The 21,109-nt window shown below is 33.1% G+C and overlaps 1 protein-coding gene and 1 long non-coding RNA gene across 5 annotated transcripts in view; both read right to left on the reverse strand.

The window, feature by feature from the left end:
• The window catches only part of LOC118197259 (uncharacterized), a 72,534-nt gene that overhangs the window by 39,559 nt on the left and 11,866 nt on the right, over positions 1 to 21,109 (reverse strand). For all 4 annotated transcript variants that reach the window (XR_015041947.1, XR_015041946.1, XM_085819907.1 and 1 more), the window contains exons 3-4: positions 12,063 to 12,273; positions 7,976 to 8,233 (exon numbers count right to left, since the gene is read on the reverse strand). Coding sequence is in view for 2 of the 4 variants with exons in the window: in XM_085819907.1 (XP_085676033.1) it covers positions 7,976 to 8,233; positions 12,063 to 12,273 (469 nt within the window). In the remaining 2 variants the exon portion in view is untranslated. The remainder of the gene's footprint in view (positions 1 to 7,975; positions 8,234 to 12,062; positions 12,274 to 21,109) is intronic.
• LOC146996108 (uncharacterized) lies at positions 1,879 to 7,951 on the reverse strand. Its single transcript, XR_015041948.1, has 4 exons — positions 6,397 to 7,951; positions 4,123 to 4,200; positions 3,811 to 3,876; positions 1,879 to 2,053 (listed from the first exon to the last, which is right to left on the reverse strand). It is a non-coding gene; the product is annotated as an uncharacterized LOC146996108 (long non-coding RNA).

The following is a 21,109-nucleotide window of genomic DNA, read 5'->3' on the forward strand; positions in this document are numbered from 1 at the left end:
CATCCTACTGTGCTTTGCCATAATAATCTAATCTAAGCCTTCAGAAAATTCCTCCACGAAGGCCTGCCATCTTAAGAAGGTAACCCTCGTGGCTTTGCTACATTCAAAGAGCCTAACGCAATTCTAACAATCAGTTCCTCCCTAAATTCTAGCAAGCGAGCCACCGAACACTGGTAGTTCATCCGGAGTTCAAGCCTCGATGAACGAGTTGGATGCATGACCGATTTTGGTGTTTTCCAAATTCACCTGCTTTGGCGTAATCAAACTCTATAATTCTAAACAAACTGGCGTTCGGTTCGGCTCCAACGGCTCTACCACCACGTTCCAAATTATAATTACAGTTCAACAAATAAATGTCTGGCGTATACATTTGAATAATCTAAGTAAAAAAAAAAAAAAAAAAGGGGCTTTTTAATTTCTTCCACAAGCTAGCATGCATGCACATAAAGCGAATAAAGAAAAACTTATGGAGTGCAATAGGCTTCTAATCCATAACATATTTAGTTAGTGATCGCTATCATTGGGAGCTATAAATATGCTATATTGACGGGAAGAAGAAAATTTTACTTCCTGAGTTAGCTAATTCAGAACTAGTGTTATTTCATCTGTCATCTCAAATTTAGGATGCCAAGTTACGTGACTAACAAAAACCTAGTATTTATATGAAGCTTGACAAAAATCAAAGTTTTGAAGACGGTATATGTGATCACGTTCGGTTGATTACCATTACGATCAGCAAATAACAACAGCAATTTACTGATGTCTTTCTTATCTTTATATTCAGATGTAGTTTTCAGAGCAACTAGAGAAAATTTATTAATTACTTTTATTATTTTTGATACTTTATACGTACGAAAACACATACTTGTAGGAAGAGAGATCTAAATATCATATTCGAACAAATAAAAATAAATTGTGACGTGAAGACCCTAGAGATATGGCTTCTGATTGCTTTTCAAATTTTTACCATATTAGTAATGATATAATCGAATAATCTTTCAAAGATTATTGTTTACCGATTTTAGGTAACAACTAGAAAACATTTTTTCGAGCTTATCCTCAAACAAGTTTGCTATTGGTAATGAATACTGCTGTATCATGAATCAGGTACTGCGCTATGCATTTTGCTGACTTTGTATGCAATAAATTCTGTTGTCAAGTGCCCTTCCCCCAAAATTCTAAAATTTTATAGCTTGATGCTTCGCTGAATTTTACAATTTTGCTGTACCTAAATTCTGCCGTACCGGCAGTGATCATGATTTCAAATCCCCCCTCCCCGAGATTTACTGTGTTATCTGAAAAACAGCTCACAAGTTGCTAAGAATAGCTATAAAACTGGTTCCACAGCTTTTAGCAACGGCCTCCCGTTGTGCGTTTGGAAACTCAGCTTTTGAAAGAAAAGGAAGGGGAATAATTTCTCCCTGACTACAGTATAGATCAGGTCCGTGACTTTGAGCTACTGCAAAATGTTCTGAAGTACACTTTTTTCTGTTTCGGCAACATTCATCTTGAGAATTCAACACCTGTTCATTAGCCCTTAGTAATTGACAGAAATGCTTTTAGAAAGTAGTGGGTTCATTGATACCAACAAAATGGTTGGTATCAATGAACCCACTACTTTCTAAAAGCATTTCAAAAATGGTCGGTATCAATGAACTGGAGATACGTTAGTTTCAGTTGTTGAGTTCAAATGAACCTTTCAAATACTAAAAAAGTCCTTTTGCATAATCGAAAGGATTTCATCTGAGAATAATTTTTCTATTTAAAAATGAGTTTTGCAGTACTTTTTAAATACTACTTGTATTTTTATTTTCGAAAATTTTCATAAATATTGTAATTAATTATTTCGAATTTTAATAACTCGCAGACAAAACACAATTTTCAAGAAATTTTTTTATTATGGTTATTCAAACTTATACTAATATACAGCATCTTTTATATTCCTTATACATTTGACACTGCATGCTTCAACCTGCATGTAAGTTTCTCTTCCTTAGTAACTCCTTACCCAGAGACGTCTCAATGAAAGCCAAATCATGCACAAAATTTACACCTGAAAAAAAAAAAAAATGATAAAATATTTTTAACACCATAGACTCGACAACAGAGTACATCACATAACCCCCCCCCAAAAAAAAAAAAAAAAAAGAAATTGCAAGAAATACAAATTTCTAACAGTTCTCTAATTTCTATGCATTTTCAAACAGCTGAAATTGTTTCACAAATTAATAATGCAGATAGCAAATGTAACATATGCACTATTGCCACTCAGTGCAATCTCTGCATATCCTAAATTCTGCTGGCTGATGTCTTCGTAAGTTCTGAACGTTTTTTTGCCTCTAAATTCTGCTGCTCAGTGCCCTCTGCTAAATTATAAAATTCTGCTATGCACTATTCTCTAAATTCTAAAAATTTTGACTACCACTGGTTGCACAGGCCCTGATCAAAGCAAAGAGGCAAGATGCTACCTGCTATTGATAAACTGCCTTATAAATACCACAGATCTAAATAAATGTCAGTTTTAAATAAATTAACAATAATAATACACTGGATTATCTGTATATTACTACAAGAAGATGAGTCATCTTCACAACTGCTGCTTCCATGCTCGCAGTGTCATTCGCTCGTGCAATATTAGTCAGTACTTTGTGTGCCGGAGGTTTCACATGAAGAGCCTCTACACCTGAGTATAAAATGTTCGTGTTCCAGTAAACATTGAATTCAGAGGGGCAAGAATAACTCTTTTATGGTGGATACCTCAGTTACCAAATGGCTTTCTAAGGCTCTATTCAAGCTGTTGTATAAATATCATAATTCCCAACTAACAACGCTTCGCAGTCAGACCTTGCTATGTCACAAAAACTAGTTTGGGCATTAAGCTTGAAGCTTTCAACTTTGTGTCGACTTGATATAAGAGTCGGCCAATCAGAGCATATACATGAAACCTATTGAGAGAGAAAGCTGTAGACACATACATGCATGCACAAATTTAGCTTCTCTAATTGGCTATGGCTTAGACCCTCTCTCGCAGGTGTGAATGGAACTCCCACATTTTATGCCTTATGATTATGTGTCTATGACATTTATACCATCATCTGAATGGAGCCTTAGGATGGCATACTAAGAAGATGTAATGTCTTGTGGGGATAAGCAATTTATACTCCTAAGCCTAAAAAAAACATGGAAAAAAATATCACATGACTTAAATTTATTTTCTAATTGCTCTAACTTGAGGCACATTACGAGAGGAAAGGAAAGGTAATAATCAGAATTATTTAAAAAATTTTATCCTTATATTTTTCTTAAAAATTCTGTAAAATGATAAAATTTTTGGCTTTTCTCAAATAAATATATATGGAAAAAATAATAGCCACATAATCACAGATTTCATTTTGTTATATTTTATTAACAAAATTTAAATTATTAAAAATCTCTTTCATGAAGGGAAAATAAAACATCATGAAAACAATGAAAAAGAAGCAATATTTAAAAAAGATAGTAGGCTTATTGATGAGGCTCCCATCAAAAGAATCGAACCCCAAAATATTTTCATTTGCTTCAGTGTCCCGTCTGAAAATTTCACTGATTGTAATGAATATATTTTAAAAAAAATCTTTTATTTTCAAGTTCTTTCATGCAAAACGTCCAAATTTGGTACAAATCAAATTCATCCCCCCTCTTTTTGATAGCTACAATACTATACTTAACAGTTTTAATAGCTATCAGTATGTAAACAACATAATGTAACACCATAAAAGAAAAACATAAATGATGCCATTTTAATTTTGGCATAGAGAAATACATATTTACCTCAAAAGAGAGCTTGTATTTCTACCTTCTACGTCAGAGTCAATAACTGAAATGTCCAGTTTAGAACTGAGAAGAAAAGAACCATAATTAGTTTAATTAAGATACAATAACACGCCAACCAAGTATTAATTTAGAAGTCAAGCAACAAAAGTCAGCATCATATTTTGAAATATTCACTATTTGAAAATATAACGCTGATTTTGGTTGCTTGACTTCTAAATTAATACATAATTAATTAACCATAATTAAGTAACTATAAGAGTTTCAATATCATGCACAGCTAATATCTATTTTAGAAATAAACCAACTTACCTCAAGAAAGCCTGGTTTGTCTTAGGAACATTAGCTGTAACTTCTGGCGTAGAAAAGTCAAATTTTTCACTTCCAGACCTAAGAATGAAAGAAATAAACTGCTATAACATAATTAAAAAAAACATGAATAACACATAACAAATTTAAGCATTAAGCTATGTATGACTACCACCCATCTCAGACAGTGCAACAGATATTGCTGTATACTGTTTCGCCATACCTTGTGTAGCTATTATATCATGCTGTATAACCACAGTTTAGAAAAATTACAAAATGTGTTATTTATATCTATCTAAAATGATACATTACTACATGATTTGTAAGAATAAATTAGAGAGCTCTGTGAATGAAATTCCTTCCAATTAAAAAATGTAGGAATAAAGAAAATGCAGGAATTGCAAATGCAGAAATGAAAAAGGGATTATATTTTTTTGCACAGAATCCAGATGACATATTTTTCAACATTTTAGAAATTTCAATAGTAATTTTAGGGGCCTAAAATATTAGGCCCCTAAAAGCAGAATATAGTTTTTAAATGTTCAGACAATCTTCCTATGAGAAGAATTCCTTTGAGAAGTACACATCTGAACCAAAATTAAAAAACATGTACAAGAACAGAGCTGAGGACTTCTGTTTGCAGAAAGTCTGTCACATATGAAAAGTTTCTTATTGGTAGATTTTTGATCAGACAGATATTTTATTGTTATACAGAGAAAGCATTCACTCCCTTTCTACTAGAGATACAGTCAAAAGTCGTTAATCCGGACTCGTCGGGACTTCGGCGATTCCGGATTATCGATTTTTCCGGATTATAGATCATCAGTTTAAATCTCGTAAGATGGCATGCAGAAATTCTAAAATTAAAAATATGAAACCGTAATTTATGAAATAAAGAACAATTATGATCTAAAGGGTATCAAAATTTACAAAAAAAAAGCTTAATATTTATTTGTTTACTTTATTAAACATTTCTTTCAATGTAAGTTGTTTATTTTGCTTCGTTTTATGTGATAATACTTTCTCTTTAATTCTATAAACAGACATAATTTCTTGTTCAGTTAAAAAGTTCCGCTGTTCAAGTCCCGTTAATTGCTGTGCCGAGAATACCGACTAACTTGTCAATCGTAATTTTTTCGTTTTCACTAACCTCTCTGTCACATTCTTCATGTCTTTATCCATTTTTTGCAGCAATTTCACTTTTTGTTTGTTGGACATTGAAACATACTTTCGTTTTGTAGATCCTTTGGAAGTTCCAGCATCGGAAATTCTATTTGACATAATCGAAAGTTCAAGTTTACTTTTATAAAATTGCTCTTACAGTCTGCAAAAAATAATAAGCGGGATCCTATTCGAAGATTAAGGAACAACACAATCATTAACATTAACTGAAATAGATAATTTTAGCTTACACCGTCCGTTATACATTAAACGCGCAGGCGAAAACGTATTCTGCGCTTGCTCACACGCATATGCGCAGTAGTCAAGTTCTTACGCGCACGCGTAAAACGCCTGTGCGCATGTGGTAACGCGGCACATGCGCAGAACGTTTTTAGCTTTGAGGTCCGGATTATGGGTGTCCGAATTAACGACTTTTGACTGTAATTCAATTTGGACAATGGCAAAAAGGCTAAGCAAGCCTGAGCGTATTGGTCCCATTCTTGGCACTAGTATGGTTTACGCTCAAAATACACGGCAGGTATTTTCTAATTACCTGCATCCCAATATCAATTCAATTCAGCTTTTGGTGGAATTTATCATTTGTGACATATTTTTCAAAAACTACACTTCACAACATGCATGCATGACAAATACACAGAACCATAAATAAACAAGCAATAATATATATTTATATATAAATTTTACTAAATGATCATAAAATGTTCCAATGCTAAAAGAAAGTTTTAACATCCAAGTAAGTGACATAATAAAAAAAAGCAAGTTGAACAGCGAGCACATGAATGAAATGTGCATACACCTGTAAAAATATACCATAGGTAACTGACAAAGCATTTCGTAGCAAACATATGACTATAAAATTTCCAATAATACCATGTACTGATGGTGAATTTAATTTAGATCGCAAGAACATGCTCATACTTTTGAAAAGATTCAATTATTTCAGCAATTCCTTGTGAATTGGAATTTACCCTTTCAATATTTCCCAACAATTTAGTGTGAATGGAGGAATAAATTGTTATAAAAGAATTGAACAATTATTAGCATCCCCTCATACACACACACAAACACATACAAAAAAAAAAAAAAAAACCTTACTTTGTAAAAAAAATCATCCGGGCAATGATTCTCCTTTGACACAGATGCAGTTGTATCAATAATTTCCGACCTTCAATAAAAAAAATATGCATATTTTACTTCGGAATTAACTTACTACGAAATCATAAACGCAAGGTAGTCGATATAAAGAATAAATTATTTCTCACCTTTCGAAAACATCCGCTTGTTCGGAATCTTCCACATCTCGGGAATTTAATTTCATATTTTTTTCTTGAGCTCAACGTTTTCGCTGAATTCTGGATCTTTTATTAAAACCAGGTTGTTTTTTCTGTCGTCCTTGATATTTTCGCATATTTTTTTGCTAACTGACCACAGTACAAATAAATGTAAACAAAACGAGTGCGGAATAGCAATGCAATAGGGTTGCCGTAAACGTCATTCCGCTGACAGCTGACACTGTTTAGTGAAAACTGTGTATAAAGGAATATATAAAACGCTTCTAAATATTATTTAGAAAAAAATATGATTTATAACTGATATCAAAATCAATTACTTCGTGAATTTTTGCAGAAATAAGATTACAAAGCTAAATTTTAACTCGTAGCGCTATCTATTGATGGCTTTCCAAACTACACATTAAAATTACATATTTCAAACTAATTTTTTTTAAATATAATATTTAAGTAAATTTCATTCCAAACCTGATTCTAACATTGTGATTCGAAAACTGACCTATTGCTTTATATTTCTGCCAAATTTCATGCAACATAATTTCTTAATTAGTGATTCTGCGTGTAAACAAATTTTTAGTATTGTAATGCTGCTGTAGTAGACTACCTTAAAACAGTCCGAACCATCAAATAGCAGTATGCCGATATCGCTGCTTCTTGTACATGCCATTTTTACGCTAGTACCGGTAACTACTACTAAATTCTTCATTCATATTCACGAACCACGAGAACTGCTACCATGTTAAATAAATCGATGTCATATGAAGAAGCAAGTCGAAAAATAAGAAACGTATCTTTTCACATTTTTTATTGAAACTTAACAACACGTGCACAACATTACATCAGCATCCATAGCTCGCACACAGAGAAGAGAGAGCTTGGTGTTGCCAATATGGTAAAGATAAATGTACCAAACTAACATAAAGCAATACTTGGTTCGACCCTATATAAAATATACTAGCACTGTTGCTGTAACGACCACCACCCGCCAGACACTGTGGCAGAGGCTATTCTTCTCATAGACAGATATACAAGACATGCATACTTCTCATGAAGCTATTTTTTAAATTTTGTTCTTCAAGTGATTTCAATTTACTGCAATAAATCTTGCATGTTAAAGAGGATTAGGCTTATCTCTAAGTGCTCCCTGAACTACTTTTAGCTGAACTACTTTCCCTGAACTACTTTCTTCTCTTAAAAAAGGTTAGTCTACAAATTTAAAAAAAAAAATTAACTTCTTCCTGCTCAACTGGATTAGTTATTTAAGATCTTTAAGAAGCTACAGCATACAACAGTATAATTCCATTTAAAGATTAAATGAAAATAGAAAAGAAAAAAAAAAAAAAAAGCTATGATGGTTTAAAAACACCAATGAAAATTCAACTTACCAGCATAAGATTTGAGAAAGGCCAACAACAATGACCTAAAAAATGGTTCAGCTGTAAACGAAATGCCAGCGTCTAGGAGAGCACCAAATGGAAAGAAAACGTCCATGTTGTAAGCCAGATGAGAAAGTGCAACATTTTCATCAATCAGTGAATTCAACATATCAAGCATTACATCTATTTGCAAATCTAGGAAATTTTCTTTAGGTACTCCCATCTGTTCGAGAATTGTGATAAGGTGCTTGTTCAAATATAATCTTCCTAATAAAATTACAAAACAAAAAATTATTAAATTTTTTTAATGAAAAAATTATGAAAAGTCTCATATTAAACCAATAATACAGATAAAATTGAAAATAATAAAATGTATTACTCCTCATATAAAATGCAAAGATGGCATTAATAAAGACAAAATAACTATTTGTAAAACTGCATATGTTAACAGCCCTTTTTTTATTGTGGAACAAATATACTGGCTTCTATCAATTTTGCATTTCAATAAATAAATTTAATTCAATGAGGATGACATGCACAATTATCATTATCACATTACCAAAATGATGAATCTTAGTTTCTTGCCATTTTCATCCGATTACATTTTTTAGATTTGTCTTTAAGATATTTTACACTACGTCTTAGGGAAAGAAATGCACATAAAAGAATTAAAAGTTCACTAAGATTTTCCTAATATTCAATATTGTTCATTAACTTCAAACTTGTTTCTCTGGAAAAATGATTTTACAGATTCATAATTATATGGCATGAGACACTAATGATACATTTTTACGCAGATACTAAGAATTTCACAAATGAATTTCTTTAAAATAATTGAAATTACAGTTTTATGATAAAAATGCAGTTACATGTCACTTAACTTGCAAAAAAAAAAAATATTACTTCCTTCCATGAAATAAAATATGATTAAAAATCAAATTTATCATATAAAATATAATTCAATTGTAAATGCAGAATAAAACCCCCTGAAATTCTCCCTTACACTGGAAATGTAAAGCCAATAAATAATTCAAAGAACAAAATAAAGTTTCTCAAGGAGCTAATAATTTTCTAAAGTAAACTAAAATAATGCATGAAATGTTGAATAACATTTAATTAAATTAATCAGAAAAAACTTTCCATTTCATTAATGATTATTTTTAAAAGGTACGTTTTAAATTAAAACTTTTCTTTGAATACTTAAATAAAGCACATTATACATTACAGAATATAAAATACAGTAAACACTCTCATAGCAACTACTTCCATAACACAGCTCCTTTCATAAGTGACCAGTAATTCTAAGACATGTATAAATATGATATTGATAATAATATTATTCTTCAAGACAGTCACTCTTTAACGTAATTAAGACCATTAAATATGCATAAAAGCAATCATTCAAATATCTTATTTTGCTATCAAATTAAAATAATGTATGTAATGATATAATTAAAGAGATCCATTTCTAATTTTTATTGTAACAATGAAACTAATTTTATGGAAAAGACTTGTTATCACTGTTAAATTAACAATAAGGATGTTTTTTCATTATAGTGTTACAGTCTTGACAGCCATGACATAAACATTCTTTTAATGGGTCATCACATTTACAGCTTATAATTTTTTCCCCTATCTACTCACTGGTGTTGGTAATACAGTCAAAAGTCGTTAATTCGGACACCCATAATCCGGAATGATCTAAAATCCAGACCTCAAAGCTACAAACTTTCTGTGCATGTGTCACGTTCACGCATGCGCGTAAGACCTTTACAGCTGCGAATATGCATGTGCACATGCGCGTTCAATGTATAATGGACAGTATAAGCTAAGCTAAAATTATCTAATTCAGTTAATGTTGCAGATTGCGTTTTTCCTTAATCTTTGAATTGGATCCGGCTTATTATTTTTTGCAGACTGTTAGAGCAATTTTATAAAAGTAAGCTTGAACTTTCGATTATGTCAAATAGAAATTCCGATATATATTTACTAATATGTAAAGGATCTACAAAGCGAAAGTATGTTTCAAAGTCCATTAAACAAAATTGTGGAATTGCTGCAAAAAATGGATAAAGGCATAATCCTTCGTTTCTCTAACCATTCCGAAATCGGGGGGGGGGGCGCAGCGCGAAATGAATTGGAAATTGATCTGTCAGCACTATCCTTGTCTTCAGGGCAGATGTTTTATTTTATTTGGATTCTAATTCCTTACTAAATGTAGTATTTCATCTCGATGTACTCCGTCTTTCATATGATTTAAATCAAATTTCTCGTCATCATAATTCACTTCTGATAGTGAAGAAAGTGACACAGAGGTTATTGAAAAAGAAAAAATTTCGATTGACAAATTAGTCGGTATTCCCGACACAGCAATCATAGGACTTGAACAGCGGAACTTTGTAAATGAAGAAGAAATTATGTCTGTTTAGAGAATTAAAGAGAAAGTATTATCACATAAAACCAAGCAACTTAAACAACTTACAGTGAAAGAAATGTTTAATAAAGTAAAGGACTAAATATTAAGCTTTTTTTTTTTTTTTTTTTTTTTTTTTTTTGTAAATTCTGATACCCTTTAAATCATAATTGTTCTTTATTTCATAAATTATGGTTTCATATTTTTAATTTTACAATTTCTGTATGCCATCTTACCAGATTTAAACTGATGATCTATAATCCGGAAAAATCGATAATCCAGAATCACCGAAGTCCCGACGAGTCTGGATTAATGACTTTTGACTGTATATAATAAACCAAAGTTCAGGTAGCATCAAGGCAGTTCATTTGCAATTTTAGTGTTACCAACACTGTAATCAGTCATATTTATTAACTGACACTTTAATGCATGTATACATGAAGTTTTCTAATTTAAATTTCATTCATGTCAAGTTAACTAAATTGTTTTGACCTCGAAAGACATGACTGCCTTCATCCAGTCATGAGACTTTTTTGTCACTTAGCTTAAAATATTTTGCCTTCTTACAAGTATCATCTTAATGAATGAAAGTTTATGAAAACAAAGGCTAAAATAAGTAATTATACAATTTATTATTAGTTAATGAATGCTGTTTAAATATTATTCCTCATGATCAGATCTAAAAATTCATGCCACAGACAGTTCATAACCTCAGATTAACACATCTGTAAAATAATAAGTTAAAGCATTAAATTTTACGAAAGACAAACTGAAGATGCTGTAGCAAAGAAAGCTGGCATAAAGGTAGAATAAAACACAGAATTCTAAACACTGAAAAATTTTAATAAAAATGCAAGAAAGAAAATTTTAGTCTTCGGAAAAACTGATTCAGCTTTGGCCCCCCTTGGTTTAAAAATACTCATCCATAATTCTTTATGGAAAGCTTCAGATTGTTTATGATCACTTTAAACAAGAAAATTAAATATAAGCAAAGGTTGGTCATAATGCCTTCCAAGATTAAACACTTCTGCTTTAAAAGAATCTTTAAGTTCTGTAAACAATTTTAAACAATCAAACTGCAATTTAGGAAATAATAAAATGGCGACTTTATTTTTATGATGCTCAAACTGGTTTAGAAAAACAAATAATAAACAAAAGCAAAAATCAAATAAGGCAGACTCCACTGGGTGAGGATAACATTTTTAAAAATTACTACATAAAATTCATAATGTAAATCTTTCTTTTCCCTTAGAATGTAGCGAACCTTTTCTTTGCTACATCTGAGAAAGAACAATAGTTGTAGAAATATAAATAAGCATCTGTATTTGATTATTACTAAACACAATGGCCACTTTCACAGAAGATCAAAATCATTTGGAGACACAGTTTGCCATCTTAGAGGAGATTCATTGTACTAATCATTTAAGTCTATTCATAAAAGTAGCTTTATTTTCATTATTTATTGCAATTAATTGAGAATTTTTTTATTATAATTGTATTAATAAATACACTGCTATTCAAGAGACTTCAGGTCAGAAATTGATAATTGTCTTACGCCAACCACCTCCATAGAAGATGAATATCATTTGGATTTATGAGTCTTACTTTAGTGAGGGTTCACTATAAATACATTATTAATATAAATATAGATAAATATAACAAGTCCAAAAATTTTCAACTAACTTGGGCCACTTGTTTTGACAATTTCCAACTGATCTGAAGTATAGCATTCAAATTTTATCATGCTTGGCCTAATTCCAATACTACGGCCACAAATATCAGGAATTTCAGCAATCATGCCTTTGCATCCTTTATACCTAATCTGAAATGCTGAAGGTTTATAATTGTTTTCATGTTTTGTAGCGCCAGTATGTTTTATAAGAGCCAATCTTACCTATGAAAACAAAGCATACATCAAGTTATTAAATTAAATAATAAAAAAACTTAAAATATTAATTAAATTCACACATTAAAAATTTGGCATGTTAAAGAATTTTCTCGAGTTTCATTCAGAATATATATATTGTGTCATCCAAAACGTTCTGTGGTTTTTCAGAATACAGTGCACAGAGCATTTTCTTCTAATTATTTTGTTACAGCTAAGAAGTGACCTTGATTGAAACAGGCATTTAAGTACAACCTTTTCTTCTTGAGCTGTGAAATTCCAGCATGTGTTGTAACATATTTTTTTTTTCCAGTGTAGTTAAATAAGAATAAAAAACTCAAAGTTCGTTTTCATCATTTTATGCTTTTATTTTTTTTAAAAAAAGAAAGATGCTAGTCAAATTGCTAGTAAAATTTGTGCTGTATATCATGAAAATGTTGTATCTAATGCATTCACTTCAAAGTTAATTTCTAATGCTACAGTTCAAAGATGATTTGAGAAGTTTACACATGGAACTTTCAGCCTCGAAGACGATGCCTTATCTGTATGACCACACTCTGTAAAAAAGGACCTATTAAAAAAAACTACTGTTCAAAATCCACATTATACAGTTCAGGGACTATCATTTAGAAAAATACAGAAAGAAAATTGGGTGTGTAGCCACCATGATGTATGAATAGCCAATGCTTTAATAGAGAAGAAAATGCTTGCTCAAGTTTCAGCATGCGGTTCTTTGCTGAAAAGAAATAAAGAAGCTCTCCCCCTTTTAAATGGCTCATTACTGGAGATGGGAAGTGAATACTATACAATAATGTTACCAGAAAAAAGGGATCACGGGATAAGCCAAAGAACCTTTTTCAATAACATCAAATGAAAGTTGCATCCGAAAAAGTAATGCTTCTTGTAAAGGTGGCATTAAAAATTATTATGAGCTGTTGTCTTCCATCATGACAATGCTTAGTCCCACATTCTGATGAATAGACCAAGACTACTTGAATGTGGGTGGGATGTTTTGTGTCAACCCCCCTCTCAGATTTTCATCACATTATATCCATTCAAAGTTCTCTGAACGACCTGGAGTTCACTTCTCTAAAGATTATCAAGCATCAACATCGATAACTTCTTTATAAATAAACCTAACAAGGCTTTCAAAAAAGTAATTTCTCAGCTGCCAGAGAGATGGCAAAAAGTCATATTATAAAATGAAACTTTTGTCATTTGATGAATGATTCTTTTGTGGTTTCCTGAATGATTTTTTGTGTGATTCAATGAAATTTTCTTATGTTTTTGTACAACTTCATTTGCATTTATCACCAAAAACACACATAATTTTTCAGATGATCCTACATCTTTCAGAACGAGTCCAGAATATTCTTTGATAAAAGAAAAAGCACACGCGATGTACTCCTCATTCTTTTCTAAGAAGGTATATTATTCACAAAGCAGTAAAAAATGTTCTAATTCCAATATCCAGACACGAACAATGATAAGCGGGCTTCAGCCCGCTCACCTGGCGGGCTTGCCCGCTAGTAATTATTAAAATATAAGAAAGTAAAATAATAAAATTACTCCAGCAACTTTTAGAATAATCTTTTACTAGTGAAAAAAATGTATTTTTTATATAAATAATCTCATCAACTAAACCTTAATATGCAGTCAGTTGCTAACTGCAAATTACGGATCAGCCTAAATTAATTAGTTGATTAGTTACTCTTAATTTAATGAAAAGATAAGAAAACTATCAGATTTAAAATTTTGAAGAAATGTCAAGAAAACTTTCAAGTAATGAATTCTAATTATCTCTGGCTAGGGAAATAATAACTTTTTAAAGTTAGATTTTTGAAACAGCTACTAACAAAATATGCAGCTAATGGAAAAATAATGCATCCATTTCTCCATGTCTGTAATTTAAGATAAATTAGGGATTATTCAGATTATGGCAAAGCATGCAAGGGTTATTTAGCTAAGGAAATACATGCCTACATGGATGACGTGTTTTTAAAAGAAACTCATTCATATTTGCATCACAAATGTGGAAAACCACAAAAAACTTCCTTGCAGCCAGTCTGTTCACCAGGAATTGAGCCCAGATCAAACTACTAGTATTCAGCAATTTTACCACTTGGCCAGTAGTTTGCACTTGTTGAATTAGAATGACAGTGATGTGAAGGTGTTCTTATCTTATGAAAAAGATTTGCCTATCCAAGAACATTCAGAAGAAGATTGAATTAACTAACTGATGATTGATCTAACTGATAAACATTCATACCTTCCTCCAACATTTCACATGTTAATGTTGTGACAGACATTAACATGTGAAATGTTGGAGGAAGAAGTTTCAAGTAAAAAAAAAAAAAACAGGGTAGCTAATAACACAGTCACCTCAATACAGTTCGGTAATATTTTATACAAGAAAAAGAATGTTGTTTTATAACAGCAAAAATTTTTACTATATACATATATATTTTAGTTTTAATTATGCATTTGTTTATAATTTAAATCAATGTTCCTAACTGAAAACAATCGATAAACTTACTTACTTACAAGCGAAATTTCGTTCTAGTGGAAATTTTGTGGCGAACACTTACGAATTCAATGCAGCTGTTCCCTAAACGACATTTTGTCTTCTAGCAAAATTTTACCAGAATTTCTTCTTCAATAACAGGTATGTTCTACAAGCACATATTTTAGAATTGTGTTAAAGACAAAAATATCAAGATGTGTTTATAGAATCATACAATGTGTCAAGAAACATACACAAAATGTCAAAGTTGCTTTAGAACTACTGCTTGCTAGTTTGGAGCATTCTGAAAATTTGGCAACTTCTAAAATAGTCACTTTAATACAAAGTACCAAAAAAAAAAAAAAGAAAGAAAGTGGAGCAAAAATAAACCAACTCTAGCAACATTAATCTCTAATGAGAATCATTAATATGCTGACAAGCTGATTTGAGAAGATATATACATCATAGTTCATAATATTACTGATGTACTGCTGTGTTATTTGATTCTACACAGATAATAATATTTAACTGGGCATACCATAAAGTCTGTTATGAAAAGAGTTCAAAAGCTAGAACAATCTACTATCAAAAATGATTGACAGATGTGTAATGAAAGCTCCGGATGCATTTAAAGCTGAAGGATAGTGTTCTTAAAAGATTGGTCATCACAAAGAAAATGTATGGATCCTGAACAGTATATTTTCCATTGAAGAAATGCTCCCACAAATTTTCTCCAGGTCCCCAAAAAATTCATATCTATCAGATCAACATGAGGTTCACAAAACAGTGTTTGTTTTAGAGCACCTATGACATTTTACTCATGAACCTTCAAGACATATATCCAGCAATCAGCAGCGAGCTCTACAGTCTTAATAAAGTATAAGTAATTAATAAGTTCTATAGTCTATATAATAATAAAGGGTGCTCAAAATAAAACTGGCCCAGAATTGTGTTTCTTGGAATTTCATGAAAACCGTAAACAACAGAGACCATTAGAAAATAGGACAGAGATAATAGGGTATGACAAGAGCACGCATGGTCACATGACAACAATCAGCCTGTTTGAGTGAAAGGTGAAGACATGTTTAGTGACCAGTATATCTCGCAGTATATAAAGGGAAAAGACGTCGTGCCGGTCTCGTGCCTGCCACCAATCCGATTACGATAAGATCTCCCTGTCTGGCGTTATCTGACTGCGATCTTTGACTTGCTGACTTTCTTTCACCATGAATGCTCAGTAGCCACCGCGTCTTTCCGGATTATGCCTATAATTGTTGTGACTTTTTATGCCACTGCTTATCCTTGACAGCGTATCTACGGCGCGTTTTTTATTTGATTTGGTTGTTAATCTATCTAGTTACCCCCAAGCTCACTTAGTTAGGAGTGAGTCAGGGGCCTGATAGATTTCCACCTGCTCATCTGTCTGCCGGAACGCCGTCGTGTGGGTCCGGTTCCGGGGCGCAGGCTCTTTCTCTTGCTGGGGCGCAGGATTTATGGATTCAAGGCGTCGAAATGGATGCGAACCAGACAATTGAAAAACTTATAGAGTTTTACAACATACAAATCAGAGAATTAGAAAAATCTAAGCAACTCAATGGATCTTTTACCGATATTGAGGAGAAATTTCATTCCTTTCTAATTAGCTCACTGGGCATGATTAAGATTCTCAATGAGGAGAATCTTAAAAAATGCCAAGAGCACATTAACACACATCATAATCTTGATGCACATATTGATAATAATTCTCTTTCAGATAACGATAGAGGCCGTAGCCCTATCAAGCTACAAGATAATTCGTCAAATAACACCGACGATGAAATAACATTAGACAAAGATATATCTTCGGACGAAGATATAACATGTAAGCGCAGAGGCGACCAAACTGTTAGAATTTGTAATTCGCACCTTGCTGCAAAGAAACTAAAACTTAGCATGAAGCATGCAAATTCTTCACAGCAAATTGATAATAAAAACCAAGGAACAAAAAATACTAACGGCAATGCCAAACAATCTATTACTGAAACCATCAGAGAACAAGCGGATAATCTGATCATGGACACTTCCAATCAGGAAGATGCTACTATCAATCTTGATAATACTTCGACCAATTCTAACAACAAAAATCAGGAAACCAAATCAAATAAACTCCCTCCAATCATACTTCGAGAAAACAAATTCTCATATAGTAAAATTAGGAATATTTTTAATCAAAAGCACTTCAAATTTATAGGTAATAGTATTCCTGATGGAATTAAAATTACTATCACAGACCCTGACACCTATAGGGCTATGGTTAAAATTCTTAAAGACCTGGGGGTGGAACACCACTCCTACATTCTCCCCCAGGATAGAAAACTTAAAGTTGTAATCAAAGGACTCCTTAGGAGTACGGAGACCGAAGAAATCAAGGAAGAACTCGAGGAACTAAATTTCAAACCTGAAGAAATCAAGCAGCTAACTAAAAGAAGGAATGGTGAAGTTACTAAACTTCCCTTATTTTTAATAACTCTACCTAAAGACGAAGCCTCCAAGGAGATTTACCAGACTAAATACTTATGCGGACTCAGAATTAACGTTGAGGAGTACAGAGGCAGACAAGGTCCCTTACAATGTTTTAAATGTCAGGGCTTTAACCATACACAGATTGGATGTAACTACCAACCCCGTTGTGTCAGATGTGCAGGCTCGCACGAATCTAGAGACTGCCCTGACAAAAACAATAAGGATAAACCCCTGCTCTGTGCTAACTGCGGCCAGAACCATACTTCTAGTTTCAAAGGGTGAGTAAAGTTCCCCAAACCTAAACAGGAAAAGCAGAAAACATACCAAAGCCGAATCATCGAAGGTAAGTCATATGCGCAAACTCTAGCTTCTGGTACTTACAACGAAACTATCAGCGAAGCAAAAAAGATTTTCTCTGACCTTGCTGAATTAGTTGCCATCATCAAAAGCGCAGGATTCCTGCAAATCACACAACAAATCAAGCAGATAAATACTACCAATGAGGAGAAGAAAACTAATACCAATCTAAATAATGGGTCTTAACTCTATTATTAAAGCACCCATACAAGTTATGATCTGGAATGCTAATAACATCCTCAATAAAATTCCGGAACTTCAAAATTTTCTTCTAACTAAAGATATTGATATTGCATTAATTACTGAAACACATGCAAATCCCAGCAAAAGAATAAATATTCCAAACTACCGGTGCTACCGGTGTGACAGGCTTAGCCACAAAGGTGGAGGGGCTGCCATTTTTGTCAAAAGCTCTATACAATCCTGCCTCATAAAGGAAGATAGATCTAATAATCACGAATTAGTTACGGTTTCTGTTTGACTGCCTTCATACGGCATCATCTACTTCAGTTCTCTTTATAATCCACCACATAACCCTCTCGACGAAGAAATTCTGAAGAACATCCTTTGTACTAAAGATAATAATATTCTGGCTGGAGACCTCAATGCGAAAAATACTGAATGGGCCTGCCGGCAGACCAACAGCAATGGCAATACGCTCAAAAATTTCATTACTAACTATCCTGTTTATTTATACGCTCCAGACAACTATACCTACCTCCCTGAGAATGTGAGAGAAGGAGATATTCTCGACATTCTCCTCACCAATATTTCCATACCTATCTTTATTGATTCTACTATAGACCTCACCTCTGATCATATTCCTGTTATTGCTACCCTTGGCACCAACAAAATTGCTAATGAACAATCCATCAATAAAACTGACTCGAAACAATTCTATGAAATTCTTGAAAATAACCCACCTAAACTCAACAGCCTCAAAACTACTTATGACATCGAAGTTGCCATTGATAGGCTCACTAACAGTATCAAGAAAGCCTACAACTCTGCCACACAGAAGATTCCAGCCAACAAATTCCAGGAGATTCTCCCCCATAATATTAGAACACTAATTAAAGAAAGAAATAAGTTCAGGAAACGCTGGAACCGGTCCTGGGACCCTCAAATTAAATCCGAACTTAATAAAATTAACCGATTAATCAAGAAAAATATTACTAACTACAAGACTGAGCTATGGCAAAATAAAATCCAAAAATTCAATGAACCCGGAAATGAATTCTGGAGCTTTGCCAAGCGCCTCAGAATTACTCCCACCTGTAATAAGACCATCAAAAAAGATGACAAGATTGCAATTACTAACAAAGACAAAGCTACTCTTATGGCGGAGCACTTTGAAAATCAATTTATCCCGAATGAGACTCCTTCAGACCCTACCTTCACATATGATGTAAGGTACTTTGTTCAGGATTATATCAATAGCCCCACCGCAAGACTCAATACTGATTTTACTAATCCGAAAGAGGTCATCGATATCATTAAACGTCTCAAAAATAGAAAAGCTCCAGGATATGATGAAATTAATAACATCGCAATTAAGAATCTACCACTCAGCACTATCTCTAAGCTCATCAGTATTTATAATGCTTCATTGGACAAGTCCTACTTTCCCATGAAACGGAAAATAGCAAAAATTATACTCATCCCTAAACCAGGCAAAGACACCACTTCTCCCGACGGCTACCGACCTATCAGCCTACTGCCCGGACTTGGAAAGATACTAGAAAGAATCATTCTCAATAGAATGCAACAATATATTAGCAGACTTCCTCCTGAACAGTTTGGCTTTAGAAAAACATTATCCACCACCAAACAGCTTGTTCGATTAGTTGAATTTATCGGCAGTGCTCTACACAACCATCAGAAAGTTGCACTACTCATGCTCAACGTGGCCAAAGCTTTTGACCGCGTCTGGCATGAGGGGCTTATTTTCAAACTAATCAAGCTCAATTTCTCACCGGAAATGACCAAATTAATTTATTCCTTTATCAAAAATAGAAAATTCTACGTCTCCTTCGGACAAGATAATTCAAGCTTCAAATACATCCGTGCCTCTGTGGCCCAAGGCTCTATTTTAGGACCCATCCTTAATCTTTTTTATGTCTCCGACTTTCCAAATCCTGACTACGAAATCAATAGATTTCTTGGCTGCTATGCGGATGATACTGCTCTTGCAGTAAAATCCCTTAGCCCCAATGCTGCAATATTAAAACTTCAAAATATCATGCCCTCCATCGAGCAATGGTGCAAACAATGGCGTATCGTAATTAATGCTGAGAAATCTCAACTACTCATTATCAGCAGAAATAGAAAGACGCATCAAATCACCACTAACGATCTTAAACTCTTTGATAAAAATATACCCATTGTCAATAAAGCCAAATACCTTGGAATCACTATTAATCATCGACTTACCTGGACTGACCACATCAATATAATTAAAGGCAAGGCCTATGGCAACATGAAAAACCTCATGCCTCTGCTGGGAAAGTTCTCCGAGCTTAATCTCAAAAGTAAAAAGCATATTTATACAGCAATCATCAGGCCCACCCTTTGTTATGCGTCGCCTGCCTGGGCTGCTATCAAAGATAAGGATATTAAACAAATTCAAATAATACAAAACAAGTTTTTAAGACTTATCACGAATGTGCATTTCTATGTTTCAAATGCCACCCTGCATAAGGACTTAAAGATTGACTACATTAAAGATTTCATCTTGAAGACGAATGATAAATTTTTCAATAAAGCTCTCAACTGTCCATTTATGAATCACTTTCAAGTTTTTAACTACGCTCCTTTACCTGAAGATAGAGACCTGAGGCCCTGGGCGGCCCATCAGTACAACCAAAATTTCCCAACTTGACATTAGTGTACATATCTGTATATATTTATTTTGCAATCGTATCCTTTTATATTAATCCAGATTTTGCATTTATTCCAGCTTTTTATAGTTTATTATTTGCCATGTATTACTTTAATTGTGTTGTACATATGCATTATATTTAATTTTCTTTATTTTCAGGAACTCTATACATTATGCATGTTTTATCCTTATATATCCCAGAATTACTTTACACAAGTATTTATGTTTATTCACTACTTTATTGATTTATTCAAATGTTTTATATTATGTATTTCTCCTCAATCTTGTACATTATTAGGAAATTATCAGGAATAGATAATGCTTTCCCACCACCGCGTTCTCCAATAAGTCTGGTTCTCATTCTGTGATGCAGGGTCACCCCCTTTTCTCTTGACCTTTAGTTACCACCACCTAACTGTAAGAACGGCTGATTTCAGGTGCCACCACTCATCAGGAGCCGGTAAAGCGGCATCCACTAGCTGCACACCGGCCATAGCAACATGGATGGATGGATGGATGTTTAGTGACCAGGTGAAAAGAAAGGACAACACATATTTAGCAATCAGCTGAATGGAACACAAATGGGTGTTAACAATATAACA

Source organism: Stegodyphus dumicola, chromosome 7 (genome assembly GCF_044657685.1).
Source record: "Stegodyphus dumicola isolate Sdum_Otavi_A_Nest chromosome 7, ASM4465768v1".
NCBI classification, from domain to species: domain Eukaryota; kingdom Metazoa; phylum Arthropoda; class Arachnida; order Araneae; family Eresidae; genus Stegodyphus; species Stegodyphus dumicola.